Source organism: Phyllobates terribilis, unplaced genomic scaffold (assembly GCF_046119375.1).
Source record: "Phyllobates terribilis strain yellow unplaced genomic scaffold, ASM4611937v1 Scaffold_3__8_contigs__length_932513732, whole genome shotgun sequence".
NCBI lineage: Eukaryota > Metazoa > Chordata > Amphibia > Anura > Dendrobatidae > Phyllobates > Phyllobates terribilis.
In genome coordinates, this window is record NW_027362763.1 from 524933324 (window position 1) to 524956267 (window position 22944).

The following is a 22944-nucleotide window of genomic DNA, read 5'->3' on the forward strand; positions in this document are numbered from 1 at the left end:
CGAAAACCTCTCAGACGCCTAACCCCAGAATAGTCGCATACCTCAGATGGAACAGCTTCCACCCAAAACACATTAATTTACCCAAAACACATCATTTACAGCCAGACATTTAAGCCCCCGTCTCACATAGCGAGATCGCTGCTGTGTCACGGTTTTGGTGACGCAACAGCGACCTCACCAGCGATGTCGCTATGTGTGACACTTTGCAGCAATCAGGCCCCTGCTGTGAGGTCGCTGATCGCTGCAGAATGTCCTGGACCTTTTTTTGGTCGTTGCCCTCCCACTGGTCAGCACACATCGCTGTGTGTGACCAGCGGGAGCAGTGATCAGACTGGTAACCATGATAAACATCAGGTTACTAGGGGCACACGCGCTCCTAGTAACCAGCTGTTTATCATGGTTACGAGCCTGCTAAAGTGAGCGGTAACCTCCCGCTCACCGTAGCAGAGTGGTAACCATAATTAACAGTGGGTTACTAGGTGCGCGTGTGCCCCTAGTAACCCGATGTTTACCATGGTTACCAGCCTGCTCCTGCTTCAGCAGGCTGGTAACCAGGAGCAGGACATCGTGGAAAGATTCTTTCCACGATCTCGCTGCTCCCCTGATCGTTGGTGAGCCTGCCTGTTTGACAGCTCACCAGCGACCACATAGTGAAGCAGCAATGATCCCTGACAGGTAGAATCGTTGTCGGGATCGTTGCAGCGTCGCTAAGTGTGACGGGGCCTTTAGATATAATTGTATCTGTTCTAGCACAATGGACAGGGATGAACACTTAACCCTTCTTAAAAAGACATTTTTAAACCAATTCTACCACCCCACCTCCACGGAGGACCAGATTATAGGAGCCACAAGGATCCCTAGAAGTCAATTACTTCGATACAGAGAAAAAGAGGAAAATAATCGTGTACCTTTGGTGGTGACCTCCAACCCACAGCTTGAGGTATTGAGAAAAACTACTACAAAACTTCACCACATCCTACATAAGGAAGACCGGCTAAAAACAATATTCAAAAGACCCTCCCTTGGTGTGCTACAGGGAACCTTCTAATTTAATAAACATCATGATCAGAAGTACGCAAGCACATCATTACAGATAAAAAAAAAAAAACATGTACCGGTGCCAAACATTTCTGTGGTCCAGGACACAACATCAATATGAAAGTTATGAAAAAGCAACTTTAAAAATGACAAAAACATCGAAGAGTTTGGGAATACAAACTGATTAGGGTCTTTGACACCCTCCACACAGGAATAAATCTGTCAGAAGGATTTATGACTCACTACAATACCTGAAGGATCTGCTCCAGAGACAGTGAGGGCACCAGGCCTCTGATCTTACATGGATATTGGGACCATAAAACTTTCACACCTCTAAGCTCAGTTTGTTAATGTAAATATCCATTTATTATGCCATGCATCTGCTTTTTTTGTGTGCATATATGTGTTCCTTCATATATTTTGTTATACTATGCTTGAAGAAGAGACCTAAGATGTCTCGCAAGCTTGCCTTGTAACATCATTTATTTTATTTTTGTTAGCCATTAAAAAGTATCATAACTAGTGATGAGCGAGCACTAAAATGCTTGGGTACTTGTTGCACGGGTTGAGCAAATTGGAATGCTCGAGTGCTCGGTCCGAGTAACGAGCCCAATGTAAGTCTATGGGAAGCTCGAGCATTTTTCCGGCAGCTCACCCCGGTGGTCTGCAGAGGGCCTAAATATTGCCCAAATAGATGGGAACAGTGCTCAAATGACATAGGATCAGCAAAGGGAAGACCCCTGGAAGCATTTCTGACTCCCAGGTCACTGCTGTCCGCAATGTTGTCAGAGGTATTACGCCACTTTTATGGACTCACAATAAAACATACAAAAACTAAACCAAATTGGAATTTTCTGGGAAATATGTTAAAGAACATCCTTTTCAGGGTAATGACTTGCATATAAAGCAAAATAAATATCCAAAAACAAAAATGCTTCTCCACACCTTGGGCTATGTTCTCACGTAGCGTTTTTGATGCGTTTTTGCACTTTTGCATTGCTTTCAACGGTGAAAAATACATTCACCAGTAAATGTCATTTTAACATTTTACAACCTTATCTGGCCATGTGGTGTGTGAGATATCATCAGACACATCGTGTTTCATTTATGAAGGAGGGATTGTGAAAGTCACAAACACTATTTTTACAGCCTTACTATTCTTAAAGGGAAAGCAGTCGGCTATGCTTTGTTGTTCCCATTATTAATGAGTGGGTCTCCTATACTGTTATTGCGTATGCGATGACTGAAAGGGCTGCCAAAATTTGGAAAAAAAACAGTAACAATTTAAACACACAGAGCTGGGCCACAGTAATGACATGTTCCCATTAGAAAGGAGAGGGTCTGCTATCCAGTTATAGGGTATGCAGAGAGTCCAACGGCTGCCAAAATTTAGGAAAAACCCTACTAACAATTTAAAGACACATAGAGCTGGGCTACAGTAAAAAGAGTACGACATGTTCCCATTAAAAAGGGAATAAAAATACTGTCTGCCTATGCAGTGAATGCAATGGCTGCCAAAAAATTTGGATGAACTCCAATGTCCCTTGCAAGAGACTTAGATATGATGAAATGGTAGATATGGTGGTGATATGGAGGAGGATATGGATGATGAGGAGAAGGAGGAGGACAAAAGCAAATAGACGAAATCAGGAAGCGTATACCCATGTCTGGGTGTGAAGACAGAGGTGCATGGGAATAGAGTTAGACCTCCCAAAAGAAAAAAAAAACACTGTATTTGAGATTATGTTACGCTGCTATCATTCAGTGGTGTTGAGAAGTCTGGCCCAATCCAGCACTTGTTCATTTTTATAAGAGTCAGCCTGTCAGCATTTTCAGTTGACAAGCGGATGCATCTATTGGTTATAATTCCACCGGCAGCACTAAAAACCCGCTCTGACAAAACGTTAGCGGCAGGGAAGGCCAGGACCTCCAAGGCGTAGAAAGCCAGTTCATGCTATGTGTCCAGCTTGGATACCCAATAATTATAAGGCACACAGGAATCACGGAGGACGTTGGTACAGTCAGCAAGGTACTCCCTCACCGTCTTCCAAAACTTTTCCCTCCTTGGGACAGTACCCCGTGCCTCAGGGCCTGTGCGATGGGAGAGTCTGAGAAAACTCTCCCAGAACTTTGACAGTGTTCCCCTGCCTCTGCTGGATTGCACTTGTGTCTCTCTCGCCTGTACTCCTTGGTTGCCCAACGAACTGTGACCTCTGCCACCAGCGTTTTCAGATGGGAATTTTTTAAATAATTCCACAACAAGGGCCTTCTTGTACTGCCCCATTTTATTAGGCCTGTCCTGCGCGGGAATAAGAGACAGAAAGTTCTCCTTGTAGTGTGGGTCTAGAAGTGTCACCAACCAGTAATGACTGTCACCCAAAATTTGGACAATGCGAGGGTCACGAGACTTCAGTGTCCTCACGAAGAGGACGAGTGACCATGCTCTCCTCATCATCATCCTCCTCCCTGTCCTCAGGCCATCCACGCTTAACAGATGGTATGACAGTTGTGCAGGTAGTACTGTCCATAGCGCAGGAAACTAGCTCCTGTTCTTCCTCCTCCTCCTTTTCCTCATTGTCACCCAATCCATGTTGGGATGAGATGAGGCTGGGCTGTGTGGAATCCCCCTGTATGGTTCCTTGCACTATCTTATCGTGCTCCGCCTGCAATGCGTCCTCTTTAATTGTGAGCAGAGAACGTTTCAGAAGACAGAGAAGCGGGATGGTGACGCTAATTTTGGCGTCATGGACGCTCACCATCTTGGTGGAGTCCTCAAAGTTTTGGAGGATGGTACACATGTCTGACATCCATGTCCACTCCTGAGGTCTTATGTGTGGAGTCTGAACTGGATACCGACTGCCTTGTTGATGCTGGTAGTCAACAACTGTCCTCTTCTGCTCACAAATCCTTCCCAACATCTGCAATGTAGAGTTCCAATGTGTGGTGACCTCGCAGATCAGTTGGTGAGCTGGAAGCTGCAAAGGTTGCTGAAGCACGGCAAGGGCGGCGGAAGATGTAGCTGACTTTCTAAAATGGGCAGAAAGGCGGCGTACTTTGACAAGCAGATCAGAGTAGGATTTGAGAAACCGCTGAACCACAAGGTTAAGCACATGGGCCAGGCATGGTACGTGTGTGAGCTTGCCTCGCCTCAGCGCCGCCACCAGGTTCCAGTCATTGTCGCAAATGACCATGTCTGGCTGTAGGGTCAGCGGTGTCAGCCACAGATCTGCCTGCTCTTTCAGAGCTGTCCACAACTCTTCAGCAATGTGTGGTTTGTCACCTAAGCATATTAACTTTAGCACAGCCTCTTGCGGCTTGGCCGAGGAAGTGCTTCCAGCTTGCGACTGATGTGGTAATTTCAGAGATTGAGGCTGAAGAGGTGGTGCAGGAGCTGTAGAATGTGGGGGCAACACTGATTGACCCAGTGCCCACAATCCTCGGTCCGACTGGGTCCTAGCTTCCACTATGTTAACCCAGTGTGCCGTCAGCAAGATGTACCGTCCCTGCCCACAAGCACTTGTCCTCGTGTCCGTGGTTAGGTAGACTTTCCCAGTAACTGCGTTGTTGAGGACACGGCTAATGTTTGGGATACGTGCTCGTGTAATGCGGGGATGGCACACGGGAGAAATAGTGGCGGCTGGGGTCAGAGTACCAAGGGATGGCTGCCGCCATCAGGTTGTGGAAAACTTCCGTCTCCATAAGCCTAAAAGGAAACATTTTGAGCGCAAGCATTCGCGAAATGTTTGAATTTAGTAGTGTGGCATTGGCTGCCTACTTGTGTTCCAAAGAACTGGGGTAAGGACAAATGAACGCTGCGCTGGGACAAGGACGTGCTAGCTGATGGTGCTAGTTGAGAGTGTGCAACGACACGTGCAGGGCGGGAGGCATCTTGGCATGCGCCGTGGACAGGGGATTGGCATGTACGCACAACAGCGGAAGAAGCAGTGGTGTCACCCGCAGACACTGTTTCTGGACCCTGGGCTTTGGCACACATAGTCGGGTGCTTTGCTGCCATGTGCCTCATCATGCTGGTGGTGGTCAGGCAGCTAGTTTTGCTACCCCTGCTGATGCTGGCCTGGCAGGTGGTGAAAATGGCCTTTTTGGGGTTATCTGCAGAGTCTTTAAAAAACAACCAGACTAAGGAAGACCTAACAGTTATACTGGCAACTTCCGTTGTGTTGGCGTTTTGAGGAACGCTTTCCCGCCTTGTGTCTGCGGCCACCACACTGCTTCTTCCTGCCTGTTGTAGTGCTACGCCTTCCTCCCCCTGTGTGCTGCTGTCCTCGTTCTGTATGTCCTCCTGCCAGGTTGGGTCAGTTACTACATCATACACCACCTCGTCTTCCACTTCTGCACCCTGGTTCTGTTCCTGACTTTCTGGCAATTGTTCTTCTTCTTCATCATCTTCATCATCATCTTCATCATCTTCATCATCCACTTACGACAGTAATTGCACTTTCCCACCATTGCCTTTGTGTGACCGTGGCTGCTCCAATATTTGGGCATCGCTACTGTGTTCTCCTCTTGACTCACTTGAAGCTGGCCAGACGAGAGGCCCGAATCTACAAATGGAAAAGTGAGCAGCTCTTCAGAGTGTCCAAGCGTGGGATCAGTTGTCTCCGGGCATTCGGCATGGTGGGAGGAAGGAGGATCAGGGTGAGGAATATGCAGTCCAGACTCAAAGCTACTGAAAATTGACCATGTGGAAGACAGGGTGGTGGTGGCAAAGTGACTGGAAGCATTATCTGCTATCCAACCAACAATCTTTTGACACAGCTCTGGGTTCAATAGTGGTGTACTGCGGTCCCCTATTAATTGGGACAGGAAAGTCGAACGACAAGATGTGGGTGCTTGTTTTGGCACAATTTCAGCTTGCAAACGGCCACGTCCTCGGACTTGGCCTCTGCATGCACCTTCACCATCACTTCATCGTCCCTTGCCACGCACCTTGCCCATTTTAAATGGCGGACAATATTTTCCACGTTCACGAGAAATGTCTGATTTTGGAACGCAGTTATATGTGATAAGTCTGACAGAGAACCACGGTTTTAAATAGAAGGCCTGTAATTTACTAGTATTATTCTACAGAGACACTTAGTGTGAATAGCTTGCCCGATACACTGCAACAGAATGGAAAAGGAGTCCAATGTTTTCCACGTTCAGTTCAAATTTCTGGATTTTTATCACTGAAATATGGAACAGATTTGGCTGTATTCTGCAGAGTTAACAAGCAATTGGAGCAGAAAAATGGTGTACTCTGGATTGCTTTTTAAGCAAATAACTAGGATTAAGATAAAAAAAAAATTGCCCTGCCCCTGATATCTGGGGCTAAGTCTACAAATATGTGAAATTATTACAGCAGCAGCAGACAGGACATTCAATGGACCCTCTTGCGCTATATGCACTCCAGTCTGCAACATACACTGCCTCCCTGCCTAACTCCTGCTATCACCTCTGAATATACAGTACAGACCAAAAGTTTGGACACACCTTCTCATTTAAAGATTTTTCTGTATTTTCATGACTATGAAAATTGTACATTCACACTGAAGGCATCAAAACTATGAATTAACACATGTGGAATTATATACTTAGCAAAAAAAGTGTGAAACAACTGAAAATATGTCTTATATTATAGGTTCTTCAAAGTAGACACCTTTTGCTTTGATGACTGCTTTGCACACTCTTGGCATTCTCTCCAGGCGATGTCACCCCATATATTGTGTCCACGGGGCCCAGATCTTCCTAAACTTGTTATGGGTCAGAGAGTCCCAACTCGTCAGTTCTTCTAACCTGAATAGATCTCTCATTTTACATTTCCATTCTTCTAGCGTCGGTGGGGTTTGCTGTTTCCACTTAAGGGCTATCAGGTGTTTTGCCGCCCCTAGCATCAGTGGGGCCAATTCATGCTTTTTTGGGTGAAAGTTATCTGTGGGAAGGGATAAGAGCACCTCCACAGCCGTCAGATCTGTCTCAAATAGTTTGAGAGATCGCATAACCCCCATAACCCCAGACCAAAATTGTCGGAGGGCCGGGCAATACCAGAAGATATGGGACAAAGTGCCTTGCGCTCCCTCACACCTCCAGCATTGAGGGGAGTTAATTAGCCCCAAATGGTGAAGTTTATCAGGCGTGTAGTACCATCGCGAGAGCAATTTGTACGCCAATTCTTGTGATACCACACATCGTGAAAAAACATGTGAATTGAGGCATATCTTTTGTTTATCCTGTGGAGAGAGATGGATATTCGGTTCAGTCTCCCAGGAGTGTAAAAATAACGGAAAGGCATTATCTGCCATATTTGTGAGATTAGAGTAAAGTTTAGATACAATTTTCAGGACAGGATGGTTAACTTTTGTTAGGCTCTCCAGCCAGAGCCATTTGGTGCGGGTTTGAGATAATTTTGAGGTCGAATTCATATAATGGGCAACATGTAGATGTTGTAGATAATTGAGGGGGCATTTCCCAGCCGCCAATGGCCAACCGTTAACACACGGAATTTTCCCTTGTAGCAAATGTGAAATGGGTTTTTTTGGTAGGGAGGACCACAGTTCGTAGGGATCTATAAAGTCAGGCGAGAAGAGGTAGGGGATAAGTCCTATTGGTATTTTATCTATGAAATTACAAGTGGGTGCTCGGATTGGAATCAATGCACGTCTGGTTTGTAGAGTGGCTAGGAGAATGTCTCCCAATCCCTCTCTTGGGAGGGGGCAGTCTATCCATAAATATTTCAAAGCATGTTTTCCCAAGAGTTGCATTTCAACGTGCGAGTCATGACCCTTCTCCGCCCATCTTATTAATTTTAGCCAATTTGCCAGAAGGATAGCTTGGTGGCAGAAGGTTACGTTAGGTAGACCGGCTCCTCCCCCGCATTTTAAGCGCATCAGAAGTTTCAAAGGTAGTCTGGCTTTTTTGTATTTCCAAACAAATTTGGCTATTAAGTGGTTGAGAGAGCATATGAAGGAAGCGGGGAGTTGGATTGGGATCATGCTCATCACATAGAAAATTTTGGGGAAAACATAGGACTTAAACACATTTACCCTGCCGAGCCAGGACAGGAGAGGGGTATCATAGGAGCGCAGGAGAGTTTCAGTTTGACTTACCAGTGGGGAGAAATTGTGTTGGAAAAGCGTACCAGGGTCGTCCATTATATATATTCCCAGGTATTTAAGTTTATGTTGTTGCCATTTAAAAGGGGCAAGGCTCTTTAGAATTTGTACGTCCTCTCTAGGCACCGATATATTCAAGGCCTCCGATTTGTCCAGATTAATCTTGAAATTGGAAAGTTCTCCAAATAAGGAGAAGAGTTCCAAAATCTTTGGGACTGCCATTTTGGGATTGGATAAGAGAAGCAAAAGATCATCCACAAAGGCAGCCGCTCTCAACTCCAAATGATTAATCCTCAACCCCTCAATCTCAGGCTGTTGCCTGATTGCTTGGATAAATGATTCCATCACTAGGACGAATAAAGAAGGAGAGAGAGGGCAACCCTGCCTTGTGCCATTAGTGATATTAAAAGGCGCTGACAGAGTCCCATTCACCCTAACCCGGGCCGTAGGAAAGGTATACAGTGACATGATTGCGTCTATGAAAGGAGGGGGGAAGGCGAACCTATGTAGAACACATGCCATATAGCGCCAACTGATGCGATCGAATGCCTTTTCAGCATCCGTGGAAAGTAATATAAGCGGCTGACGATTGTGCCTAGCATAAGAAATCGCCTGTAAAACTTTAGTAGTGTTGTCCCTTCCCTCTCTTCCACGAACGAAACCAGCCTGGTCAGGATGAACTAGGTCGGCCAACACTAGATGTATTCTATTAGCTAAAATTTTAGCCCAGAGTTTGAGATCCGCATTCAGCAGAGAGATAGGGCGGTAATTGCTGCACAAGGTGCCATCTCTCCCCTCCTTAGGAAGCACAGTGATATGTGCCTCTAGAGCTTGTGGTGGGGGTACCGAACCCGAGAGGAAAAGGTTAAATAATTCAACCAGATGAGGAAAGAAAACCTCCGCAAACGTCTTGTAATAAATGATGGGGAAGCCGTCCGGACCCGGGGTCTTTCCACCAGGAGTAGAGGCAAGTGCCTCCTTTACCTCTCGAGAGGAAATTGGGGCAAGTAAAACACAATGTCCTGAAGCAGAGGTCTCAGGGAGCGCAAGAGTAGATAGAAAGTCATGTATGCGATGGAGTGCTGTAGGAGGGTCGGACATGGAATCAGGGGGGTTTAGATTGTATAGGGAGTGATAATATGTGCAGAAGGCCTCTGCTATCCCCTCTGACTCCGAGACTACCTCTCCCCCCTCCGATTGAATCTGCCTAATGAAGCATTTGTCCCTCTGTGCCTTTAACATTCTAGAAGTAAGTTTGCTACCTCTGTTACCGTGTACATATATTTTTTGCTTGCAGCGTGCATACATTTTGGCTGAACGTATGTTAAGTATGTTAAGTGAGTCCTTTAGTTTTTCTCTCAGATCGCTCAACTCTGTTCGGATGCTGTCGTTTTCTTTTGTTTGTGTAAACGTTCCATGACATTGATTTGATGCAAAAGAGAGTAAATTTCTTTATCTCTTTTCTTTTTTATGTGTGACCCCAGGGAAATCAGTTCCCCCCTCAGGACGGCTTTATGGGCTTCCCATATCATGGGGGTAATTTTCCCGTCTACCTTATTCTCCTCAAAAAACCTTTGCAGTGAAATTTTGATCTGGGAAATGTTGTCGACGTTACCTAAAAGTGTTTCATTTAAACGCCATGAGGCGGGGGAGCCGTGATAATGAGTCTATTTTAACCGACAGGAAGATCGGGGCATGATCCGAAAATGTTATGGATCCGATCGAAGTAGAGGTGATCAGTTTAATGGCCGAAGATTGGACTAATAAATAATCGATTCTGTGGTACGTGTCATGAGGGGAAGGATAAAACGTGTAATCCTTTTCATTGGGGTGGGCCAATCTCCAGGGATCTATTAAGTGGATGGTTTGTAGTTTATTGATAAGCTTTCTCCGATCTTTATAAGAAATTGCAGACTTCCCTGAGGAAGAGTCCAGGTCCGGTTGTAACGTCAAGTTAAGATCACCCCCCAGAATTAATAGTCCTTCCATGAACAGTGAGAGTGCGTCCAAAGTGTCCGACAGCCACTCAACCTGTCCCTGGTTTGGAGCATAGACGTTTGCAAATGTAATTGGGGTATTGAACAAAAGACCCTTCACAAAAACGTATCTACCCTCTGAGTCCGTGAGACTATCTTTTAGGGTGAAGGGGAGTCCCCTCTTGAAAGCTATACTGACCCCCTTGGAGGCCGACCCCGGGCAGCTATGAAACCACATTGGATACCTAGAGAAGGACATATTGGGGGATCTGCCTCTCTTGAAATGAGTTTCCTGAAAAAAAATTACCTGGGAGTAAGCCTTATTCAAAAGGGACAAGATCTGGCTACGTTTGACGGGACTATTCAGTCCCTTTGTGTTGAGAGACGCCACAGTGAGCGAACCTCCCCCAGCGTCACCAGCCATATTCATATGCGTCATCGGTAACCTCTTCCTGCAAAATAATCCTGTAGTGGGAATTAAACAAATTTAAAACAAAACTATGTATAAAATCAAAGATGATCTCATCTTCCGCAGGGGGGGATTGTATAGACCCAATTGTTGAAGATGAGATTCTTAGCAACCAAGTGGTGTTCAAATATAATTCAAGTAGTTATTAACATGTAACAAGAAGAAGACATGTACACATTAAACTGTCAGTTAAATGCCAGAGAGGAACTGTAAGTGATAAGCGCAGCCCTGCACCTTCATGATCTGCGCCTATAACTATAACTGGAGGGGACCCATGTCCGAAGACTCCCACTCTTTCCGGTAAACGAGGTCAGGGGAGGGTGGGGGGGGGAGAAGTGGAAGATCAGTTAAATGAGAGAAGGTGGGGAAATGAGATAAATAGGAAGAGCAGGGTAAAGAAGTAAAAAAAAAAAAAAAAAAAGAGGGGGGGGGGGGAGAGGAAAATTAGGGTATAGATAAAAGTGCAAGAATCCCCACCCTCACCCCAAAGCCTCCCAGGAAGAGAAGAACAGCATAGGCGGTCGGTCCCAGTGTCCATAGGACCGACATGTAAACGAGAACTGGATGCAAAATTCCTTGAGGTTAACAGTCTCTATCTACATCCATTACATAGATCTGTCTCATCAGACAGAGTCCCCTTGAAAGAAAGGTGATAGTCACATTCATGTGTGTTGTTGCCTATTTGCTTGCTTTTTGGCCTTTGGTGATGCCGACTTCTTTTTAATCGACCAATCTTCGGGTTTATCAAGCCGTGGGATGGGCAGACCAATGTCGAGTGGCATCCATGAAGGAATGGATATGGGATCCATTTGTAAGGGTTCCCAGGCAGCCTCCAGATCTTCCGGGTTGCGGATGATGATCTGACGATCCTCCTTAGAAATACCCACCCCAAAGGGGAATAACCACCTAAATCGCAAGCCTTGGCCTAGTATAGCATCTGTCAATGGTTTGAGAATTTTTCTCTTGGTCAATGTAGATGGGGAGATATCCTGGAAGATTTGGAAATTGAAGTCTCCATACGTCAGTGGAGATTTTTCCCTTGCTCCAGACAAAATGGCTGCCGTATCGACATAGCTGAGGAGACCACAAATTATATCCCTTGGGCGCTCATTAAGTTTGGGCTTTGGTCTAAGAGCTCTATGAACTCTCTCAATGATAACAGCGTCCGCCCTTTCAGTGCCTAGTATAGCTGCAAATATTTCTTTGGACACCTTTCTAAGGGATTCTGGTGCGAACGACTCAGGAATGCCGCGAAGACGTATGGTTTTTCTCCGGCTCCTGTTCTCCTGGTCCTCCAGCGCCAGATAGACGGAATTGATGTGTTGCTGATGAACAAGAATATGATCGCCGAGGGTGTTAGAGGCATCTATCAAGTCTGTCTGTGTGTTCTCAAGTGTTTCAACCCTATGCCCTATATGTCTTACATCTGCTCTGAAATCAGACAGCTCCTTGATCAAGGGTTGTATCGTAGATTCCAGCAAAGATTTCATATAGGACCTGGAGAGAGGAGCCGAGTCTTCCGAAGTAGATCCACAGTCTGAGTCACCCGGTTCTTCGTCAGAGTGATCGTTAACCACAGAAGTCGCCCCACTACGGACCTTTTGTTTATCTTGTGACTGCGACATTCCCAATTTTTTATTTAGAAATTTTTCCATATTTCCCTTAGGTGTGGTAGACTGAGTAGTAGAAGTTTGCCGTTGGAGGCTTTTTGCCCGAATTTTGTGATCTGTGCGAACCATCATGAGGCAGCTGATTACGGGCGATTATAAACACCACTTGGTTACATCAGCAAAGTCATTGTATCTGCATATTTATCCGACTTTGGGCATAGTTGTGGAGATTATAATCCCAAAAAAGTGTAGAGATGTAGTAACCCAATTCTTCCAGCAGGTGGAGCTCTCACTCCACAAATTGATGAATACCAGCGCTTAGGCAGAGGAAGCTATGCATAAGAGAAATTGAAATAGTGTCGGTGCCTGTATATGAACGGGCCACAGTAGTAAGATCACAGCTCTTCCCCTCCAGCAGTTTATCACTACCCCAGGGATATATTCGTATCCTATAGATGTTGCAGACACTGGGGATTAATGAGTGCACAGTTCAGCCACCATCAACTTCTCTCCAGGCGCTTGGGGGTTAACCGAGCTTGTTAGCTGAGGAGAGCAAAAACAGGAGCAGCGCAACAGTGCAATGGCACTTTTCCCGCTCCTAAGGCTTCGTGGGCGGAGCCATTCAGGGAAAAATGGCGCCGGCTTATTGTTTCCCACGGGAGGCAGGGGGGCCCACCACCGGATCCCACCAGGCGCTCTCCACCTGACTGACGTGGGCACAGAGTCTCCAACACCCGCCGATGGTCCCCGCCCCGTCCCCGAGAGGTAAGCGTCTCCGCCCCCCCGTCTCTCTCTCACCCTCGAAGCCGTCCTCCGTATTAGCTTTCTTCAACTGCCGGTGGGACTGTGGCAGTCGCCCAGGGTCTCCCGAGGCCGCGCAACTCACCGCCGTGTCAGCCAAACTATCCGGAGAGGCGCAGGCAGTGCAGACCGGGCAGGAAGCTCCACCACAGCTCCAGTCACGCCGCTCCAGAGTCTCCGTGGCGTTTTCCTCGGTCCTCCTGGCCGTCACCGGGATAAGTGTGACCTGGTGTCTCCACAAGGTGGTAGAGAGGGGACACAGGACGTTACAGGTGCTGGAGTGGAAGAAAAGCTGGGCTTTTGTATATTTTCGTGGTCTGGGAGCAGGAGCAAAGATCATGCACGACCAGCCATGCCAGAGCCCAGGCCACGCCCCCATGGAAGGTCCTTTTAAGAGCACCGGGAGCCACCAAAAGCATCGCTGAGGAGACCGGGGGCCATCTGAAGGGGAGTATAATATTTTTTTTATTTTTATTATTATTGATGCTGCATTTGCAGCATCGTAACTTGGTCACACTAGATAAATCCATGCCGGTTGCATGGATTTATATAGTGTGACCAAGTTGTCAAGCACTTTTCCAAGTGATGCTAAAGTCGCTTAGAAAAGCGCTGGACAACCCGCATGCGAAATTGCATGTTCAAAATGCTTCACTTACGCTTCTACCTGGCAGAAAAAATGCATGTAAAATCCGCATGCGTTTTTTTCTGCCAGGGAGATGCAGAAACGCTCAGGAAAAATCTGCAGCATTTCTGCATCATGGGCACATAACCTTAAACAAAGAAGATATGGATAAATACATGAAGAAGACAACACCCTCCCTTAAAGGGGTTGTCCACTACCAGGACAACCCCTTCTTGAACTATATAATTGGCCCCGATAAAATAAAAAAACCTATAATCATCTCCAGCGGTGTCAGCACTCGCAGTTCTGTGGCTCTGGTGTGGTGGAACAACACATGGTGCCTGGTGGCCAATCAGCGCAGGCGTCACTGTCCCTGCCTTGAACAAAATTGAACATGAAAAGGAAGTCAGAGATCAGCTGCAGCCCGGATTTCATCTTCATGTTCAAAACGTACAAAAGCGGGGACAGTGCCACCAACGCTGATTGGGCTCTGGGCTCACGTGTCACAACAACCGCACGAGAACCTCATGACTGTGAGTGCAAGACACTGCTGGAACGGTGCCGGCATAGGAGGCGAGTCTAGATTTTTTTTATTTTATCGTGGCCAATAATTTAGTTCAAGAGGGGTTGTCCTAGTAGTGGACAACCCCTTTAAGCTAAGCTACCTCAAACAAATTCACCGAAAGCCCCAATATGGTCTTAGAAGATGACTTGGACAGTGACCAGGGAAATTCATCCATTGACACAATCCCAGTCTACCACTCTTTTATACAAAGATCACTCATAAAAGATGCCCGCGATATTAAACATGAAAAAAATCAAATTGGCCCAAGAGTTGAGTCACTAGAAAATGTCAAGGATTCCCTATGCAAGTTCTCTTTGGCAACAATTGAAGGCTTCCATGTCAACAATTGAAGGCTTCCATGTCAACAACATCTTAATTTTGCCTATGAAGCTCTTGAAGATCAATAAATCAGGAGTCATTGAAACAACCTTAGAATAAGAGGCCTCCCAGAGTCAGTCCCAACTGAAACCCTGACATCCACTGTTAAAAACCTGTTCATATCCATACTGAGGGACAATTATCAAGGCAAAATCACAATCAAAAGGGAGAAATCTGCCTGCTTCATCTTTTCCCAGAAAAAATCCTTAAGAACAAAATCTGTCTTGTCAGACATCTTCTAGCATCAGCCAGAATACTGTTACCCACTTTATGGTACTCAAACATAGCCCCTACCATTGCCCAATGGGAACTAAAAGTAGAGCAAATATATAGACTTGAGGAGCTGACAAGCTGGGAACCAAATAGACACTCACATTTTAGAGAAGCCAGGTCCCCTTGACACCTAATCTCACCCTGCTCTCTGTTCTCAATATCACTGTCTGTTCATGATCCCTCCCCCACGACCTCTACTAATAAACTTATACAGGTATACATACAACCAATGAAACACTTAATATCATGCTCTACCTTGGTCTGAGGAGGGACGTGGGAGGTGGCCCAGGTGCTACTCCAGGTCAGACCCCGGTCACAGCTGTTGACCCACACCGGGGAATGCAGGAACGGGCAGGCACTGCAGGTATGCAGACAGGTGGGTACTGGCAGGAACTGCAGGTATGCAGACAGGTGGGTACTGGCAGACACGGCTGGTATGCATACAGGTGGGTTCTGGCAGGCACGGCTGGTATGCTGACAGGCGGGTACTGGCAGGCACGGCTGGTATGCAGACAGGCAGATACTGGCAGGTAGGAACGCAGGCTGGATAGGGACTAGTACAGACTGGGATATAGGAACAGAGCCACAGGTGTGGAGGACAAGCAGAGCAGAACCGCAGGCGCGGAGGTCAAGCGGAGCATAGCAGAGCGAAACCCGCAGGTGCGGAGGACAAGCAGAGCAGAGCGAAACCGCAGGTGCAGAGGACAAGCAGAGCAGAGCAAAAGAGCAGGTGCGGTGGACAAGCAGAGCAGAGCGAAACCGCAGGCGCGGAGGACAAGCAGAGCAGAGCGAAACCGCAGGCGCGGAGGACAAGCAGAGCAGAGCGAAACCGCAAGCGCGGAGGACAAGCAGAGCAGAGCGAAACCACAGGCGCGGAGGACAAGCAGAGCAGAGCGAAACTGCAGGCGCGGAGGACAAGCAGAGCAGAGCGAAACAGCAGGTGCGGAGGACAAGCAGAGCAGAGCGAAACCGCAGGTGCGGAGGACAAGCAGAGCAGAGTGAGACCTCAGGTGGGGAGGACAAGCAGAGCAGAGTGAAACTGCAGGTGGGGAGGACAAGCAGAGCAGAGTGAAACTGCAGGTGGGGAGGACAAGCAGAGCAGAGTGAAACCGCAGGTGGGGAGGACAAGCAGAGCAGAGTGAAACCGCAGATGGGGAGGACAAGCAGAGCAGAGTGAAACCGCAGGTGGGGAGGACAAGCAGAGCGAAACCGCAGGTGCGGAGGACAAGCAGAGCAGAGTGAAACCGCAGGTGCGGAGGACAAGCAGAGCAGAGCGAACCCGCAGGTGCGGAGGACAAGCAGAGCAGAGCGAACCCGCAGGTGCGGAGGACAAGCAGAGCAGAGCGAAACCGCAGGTGCAGAGGACAAGCAGAGCAAAACCGCAGGTGCGGAGGACAAGCAGAGCAGAGCGAAACCGCAGGTGCGGAGGACAAGCAGAGCAGAGCGAAACAGCAGGTTAGAAGGTGCAGGCAGACAGGACAGGGCTCTGTTCACATGGAACAGACTGGGAAACACGGGAAGATAGCTAGAACACAGGAGGTAGATACAGAGTCAGGGAAACGGGACAAGCAGAACCAGATACACACAAGGTACTTACAATGAAGTAGCGAGTGGACACAAAACTCACAAACATAAGTACAGAGACAATGAGTTGGAGTTAGGTGCAGGTTCAGACACTGCAGGAAAAGGGAAGGTACGGACATAGAGACAAACAGGTAACGGACTAGGACACAGTTCAGACAGGAACTGAACCCGGAACAAGATACAGGAACGAGCCTGGGAACTCAGCCCCCAGGGTGGCGGAAACAGACTAGAAGTCACAGATACAGGTAACGGGCCTGGGTATACAGACCCAGGGTGGCAGAAACAGACTAGAAGTCACAGAAACAAGTAACAAGCCTGGGTATACAGACCCCAGGGTGGCAGAACAGACTAGATACAGGACAGGACCTGGCAACTCAGTTGCACAGAACACACTGAAAGAAAGTGTTGCTCAGGCACCTTCTACTGGGTGGAGGGGGTTTAAGTATCCAGTGACACACAGCAATAGGCTGGGGACGCATTAGGAGTGCGCACACTGTAACTTTAAGAATCAGGCAGTAACCGTGCCGCCGCCCTAAGCAATCAGACAAGAGACATGCACACAGCAAGTACTGGAGCAAAGTGTGCAGCTTGGACTGATAGGCAAGTTGGCGGTCTTGCAAGGTGCGATTTGGTAAGCCATGCCAGCACGCCGCCAGGGATGTTACAATTATCATGTCAGGTTCCATTTAATGACTACATTAATAGAAGCCAAAAGTCACTTACGAATTAGCATGCCATTTTGTGCACCCCAACAGTCAAAATGACACTACTTTACTGTGTACTACGTGGCTGCTACTCTTAGAAGTTTTTAATACAAATCCCGTCAGCATAACTATGTACAAAAAATTAGATCATCATAGATCATTTGTGCATGTTAAGAAGTGAAAAACACTCCTGAATATACACTTAAATGAAAAGGAGAAAAAGGGAGTGCATATAAAAAATATAAATTTTATTAAATACAGATTAAAAAAAAAACAACAATCATGCAAATGAAGACAGAACCGGCAAAGTGGCAGTAAGCAAAAGAACTGGGGTGGAAAAAGCCCCTGCAATATGTAAATAACCAAAGTATGGTATTAAGAAAGGGGATAGGTGGGAATTGGTAAGCATAAGATCAGTCCTGTATCATACAATCCATAGTAGAAGCGTACCAAAAGAATTGCACCAGCAGAGAGTGCGGCACCCCTACGCGAGTTTTGCGTGTTAACCACACGCTTTCTCAAGGAGAGGTAAATAAATTCCATCTGTAGGACCTTTATATCATGTGATCTGATCACATGGTCCTATCTCATCAACGAAAGCGCACCACCGGCGCATGCCCAGATCACCACAATCGCGAAGCGCCCGCCAGTCCAAGCCAGTCCAAGCATACCAGGAGGCACAAGGACTCCCAGCAAGCCCGAGCCAGTATAGAGACGCAGGGGCACGGCGCGCACACGAAGCAGGGAAGAGGGCACGCGCTCGACGATCAAGTGGTGAGTACAGGTGAATACTAGAATAAGAAAAACTGGTAACATAGTAACATAGTTTTTAAGGTTGAAGGAAGACTAAGTCCATCTAGTTCAACCAATAGCCTAACTTGTTGATCCAGAGGAAGGCAAAAAAAAACCATGTGGCAAACACTAAGCTCCACATTGGGGAAAAAAATTCCTTCCCGACTCCATACGACAATCAGACTAGCTCCCTGGATCAACGCCCTATCAAGGAATCTAGTATTTATAACCTGTAATAATATACTTTTCAAGAAAGGCATCCATGCCCTTCTTAAATTTTAACAGTGAATCACTCATTACAACATCATGCGGCAGAGAGTTCCATAGTCTCACTGCTCTTACAGTAAAGAATCCCCGTCTGTGATTATGATTAAACCTTCTTTCCTCCAGACGTCACAGATTGATTTCCACACATTGGAGACAAAAAGAGGCTGCCATCATAAAAAAAAAAGACAAAAAGGAGTGAAAAGAAATAGAACTCTTAGAAGTTATCTTGCCACACAGTTTTCCCTATATTTTAAATTAACTTCTAGGGGTGATGTAGCAAACCAGTAACTCTTCTGTTGTGAAGTATCATCCTAGTTTCACTGTTTTGTCTGTTAGGTGTCTGTGTGCTATAGTTTTGGATAAACTCTAGCACTTCTAATTGATAGCCTTCTCCCTTTATGCACATGATATACTCCAGAGAAGAGACTACTAGATGGCTGTTCATGTATACAGCTCACTGTAATAGAGTTTATTTGAGTTGTGAAACATATATTTGTTTCCCTAATCCCCCTAAAATATTATGGAAATGACCATGTATGATCACCTCATCTCTTGCTCTACTCCCCTGTAATCACTATGGATGGGGTATAAATTCCTGGGACAACCAATTCTAAGAAATATATATATTTCGTTGTTAATATACCAAATGTGTCTCAGACTCAAAACCTCTATAAAGTTTTTAAGTTTTATTGTGACTTTTAGGATTGGTAGAATCGGACAATGTGGCCCTTGGATCACAAAAAAATGTGCGGTATTTCTTTTGACTGTTAAATGGGATCGTATAATCAATCACATTAGCAAAAATTGGTAGTATCAATATAACTACGGATGATAGAGAAGCACATACCCTGTAGACCACATTGCGTTGAATAGTCCAGATATCAAGCCCAAAGTGCTGAGGCATTCTTCAAAGCCATTCTCACTGGAAGCAAATAAGATTTGAATGGTTCAAAACAGTTGTATCGCAAAAAAAAAAAAATGATCCAGTTGGAACAAAAAAGTCAAAACCAGAAATGGAAAAGGCATAAAGGGACTAAGTAAAGGCTTTTAAGTTGATGTCTTACATATCTAATGTATTATATGCATCTTTATGCTGGGGCTACGTGCTGACTTTGGCTACGACACATAAGTTTGCTAGGTGTCGCTGATACATAGCAATGCAATACCAGTGAATGGGGTCACATCATGCTCCACAAGAATACTGCGACAAGCAAGTCGCAAAAAAGACAACACAGTTGGACTTTTGGTGAATTGCTCATTGCTGTAGCAGTATCTTTGGGGTCAGAATACAAATCCCAATTATTTATACTGAGCTGTGATGTAGCAGTGACACCTATCAAATCTGTATCACAGCCAAAGTCAGTGTGTTTCCCCAGCTTCATCAAGAGAAGGTTTCTGGTTATGAAGATGCATTCGGCAAACTAGCATGGTGTAAGTTAGTCTAACCAGTATGATATATAAAAGGAAATACATCTATTTCTATATGCCTATCAATATTTATTTACAAATCTTAAAATATTCCTTTTAAATGGTCCCCAATGTCCAAATACAGCAGATAAGTGAGAGATATACTAAGATATTGATGACTTATTCTTCTGTTAGGTCAATATCAGATCATTGGAGGATTTGACGGCCAGAGAGTAGACCAAATAGCTTGTTGAAATACATGCAACAAGCTACAGACGTATTATACTTTGGAGGAGTTACATTGCAGTGTCAGCTGTTGTATCTGTTGATGCTTAATAATATGTAGTGTATCTGTTTTTCTTGTTTAAACTGTTACTCTCTAGTATAGCAGCCATCTTAGGATAAGTCTTGTTTTTCTTCTTCGTTGAGGATTTGTATAGTTCTTGTATGTCCCAAGTAAACTATGTTTTTCCCCAAAAATGTCTGGTTGCTGTTACTTCTGCTACACGGTACTACAGTTTAGCTCCTACTCAAGTGCATTACCCACGGTCATACACTGAATAGTATTCAAAGCTCCGTACTCCATAAACTGTGTACTTCTGGTGGCCATGAAACCTGCTAACAGATGACCAGTGAGGGTGCTTGACTCCTAAAAATCTCATACTGATGACCTATCTTAATGATTGCTCATCAATATCTTAGTCCTGGACAACACCCTTAACTTTTTTTTTTAATTAAAAAATAATGAGATTTACTAATATTCTTTGATTTCATAACCACAGCAATGATTCAACTAGGATATTATATTAAAAATGTTCTACAACTATACAGTATACTTACTATGCTGTACTGAGCATTTCTGGAAAAACTGTTATGCCAGAAAGACCTATAAAAAATCCATCCAAAACCAGTACAAAGACAAACAGCCAGAGTTTACTGAAAAAGACAGCAAAAAACAAACATACAATTTATATCATTACAACACTACCCAAAATATTACATTTTGAAAAACAAGTTCATAGAATAGCTTGTCAGGCTATACCATCCTTAGCTAAAAATGGTACATCACCACCTAGTGCAAGCAGTGCAGAAATGCAGAGGATTCACCAAGAAATTTAACCATTACCATGGTGCAATTATCGCTTGAAAGGGTTGCCTATTTCAGAAAATTTTGCTTCCCTGGTGGAGTTTGTTATTAAAAAAAAAAAAAGTGCTATACTCATCATCCCCAGGCCAGCTCTGAGTCTCTGGCACTGCTCTTGTTGTCAGGTATTGGCTGCAGCACCAGTGACATATTGACAGCCAATCAGTGCGTGCAGCACTTCTGAGGGATCATCCCATCTACACAGGCAGAGCTCAGCTCACCAATTGACTGCCGCACTGTTGATGTGATGTCAGCACTGCAGCCAATACTGGTCACCAGGAGCAGTGTCAGAGATTCAGCAATGGACATGGGGATGGTGAGAACAGTGTAGTTTGTTAAATTTTTGATTATAACATACTACACCCTGGGAGCAAGATTTTAGTGAAGTGAACATCCCCTTTAATCATTTAATTCTACCTGCTTCTAGCTCTATAGTCTGGTTAAGATTGGTAAACTAGTAGTATATTATGTTGCCAAAATTCAAAACTTTCTTTAGGAAGAAAACAATATAAAAAGTTAAAGTTAATTTAGCAATTAGTAACTGTCTAAGCCATTTCTACTTCAATGTGTGTTACAATATATATATATATATTTACCCAGTGTTTCAGGTCTTCTAAAGCCAGTATCAAAAGCTCATCCTTATGCATTCATCTTTGGAATATTTTTATTTAACCCAAGCAATTAATTTTCCACGATCAAAAAAAACAAACAGCGTTTGCCACACAAGACAAATGTGAATACACTCTAAAGACGCTAGCTCTCAATAATAAACAGACATCTTTATTAAACCCTTAATGAATGAGGGTCAAAAAGAAGCAGATTTCTTTCATGACATCTACTACAAAGTTTTTTACAATCGCTTGTACTATGGATTTATGCAATGTTTGTTGAAACTACAGTTGTTATTTAATTCTACAGCATCACCTTTTTATGGTGACGCTGTGAAATGTTATCACTAGGGATGAGCGGACCCGTGGATGTTCGAGTTCGGTCAAAATGTAGTCCAAAGTTCGGTTTGGGAACCAGAACTTGTCTCTGAACTCCATAGAGGCCAATGGGTACCCAAACTTTGGTACTGTAAAATGTGTAAAATGGTCGTAGTAAGGGCTAGGGGGCTGAAAAAGTAAGCAAAATGGGGGTAAGAGCAGGACAATTGCCCTAAAAACAAATGTGGATAGGAAAATGACGTAAAGAGGTTGTCCACTGCTTTTTGATTGATGACCTAACTTTTGTCTGATCGGCCGGGGTTCGACACCTGGAACCCCCGCCGATCAGCTGATATCTGTGTTGGTGGCCGCAAGTACTCACTAGTAAGTACTCACTAGCGGAGCTGGCCGTCTTCTGGTAGTGGCCGAGGCAGGGAACTGAACGTTAGTGATGAGCGAGTATGTTTTGCTAACCCTTTCGCCGAGTATACTCGGCCGAGCACCGAGTATTTATAGCGTGCTCGGTGATATGTTTGAATACTCCCGTGTGCATGATTTGCGACAGTTTGTCAGTTTTAATACATGTGAGGAATGTGTAAGAAGCAGACATTCCTCATATGTATCAAAGCTGTCAAAAAGTCGCAAATCATGCACACGGGAGTGATTCAAACATATCATCGAGCAGCTATAAATACTCGGTGCTCGGCCGAGCATACTCGGCGAAAGGGTTAGCAAAACATACTCGCTCATCACTACTGAACATCTATCTTCTATTCAAATCAATAGGAGGTGGATGTGTAATACCCCACGGTGGCCACTATCAGAAGGCGACCAGCTCCAAAGTGAGTACTTCCAGCCGGTGGCCACTGCCACCAATAACAGCTTTTCGGCAGGGATTGATGGGTGTTGGACCCCGTGCAATCAGACATTGATGACCAATCCCAAGGATAGGTCATCAATCAAAAAGTAGTGGACAACCTCTTTAAAGAAAGAGAATAACAAAAAAACAATCTTGAACCAGGAGGAGGACATCCAAGTGGAGAAGTATTTAGAGGTGGACGTGGCGACGTAGATGGAAGAGGCGTAGGAGGAGATAGCCAACACTGTTCTTCTGATTTTTTTAATTTGGATTTTTTTAGGGAAAGGACTTGAAATAACATAGAATAAAAAAAAATTAAAAAAAAAATAACAATCTTGAACCAGGAAACTGAGGTCCAAGTGGAGGAGGAGGTGGAAGGAGGTAGGTAGAACAGGTGGAGGAGGAGGTAGCATCCACTGT

General features: G+C 45.3%; 1 protein-coding gene across 3 annotated transcripts in view; it reads right to left on the minus strand.

Annotated features, from left to right (window-relative positions):
* Nucleotides 1-22944, minus strand: part of SLC18B1 (solute carrier family 18 member B1) — a 130526-nt gene that overhangs the window by 18316 nt on the left and 89266 nt on the right. For all 3 annotated transcript variants that reach the window (XM_073671265.1, XM_073671264.1, XM_073671263.1), the window contains 2 exons: nucleotides 20436-20531; nucleotides 19036-19110 (listed from right to left, as the gene is read on the minus strand). In XM_073671265.1, coding sequence (XP_073527366.1) covers nucleotides 19036-19110; nucleotides 20436-20531 — 171 coding nt within the window. The remainder of the gene's footprint in view (nucleotides 1-19035; nucleotides 19111-20435; nucleotides 20532-22944) is intronic.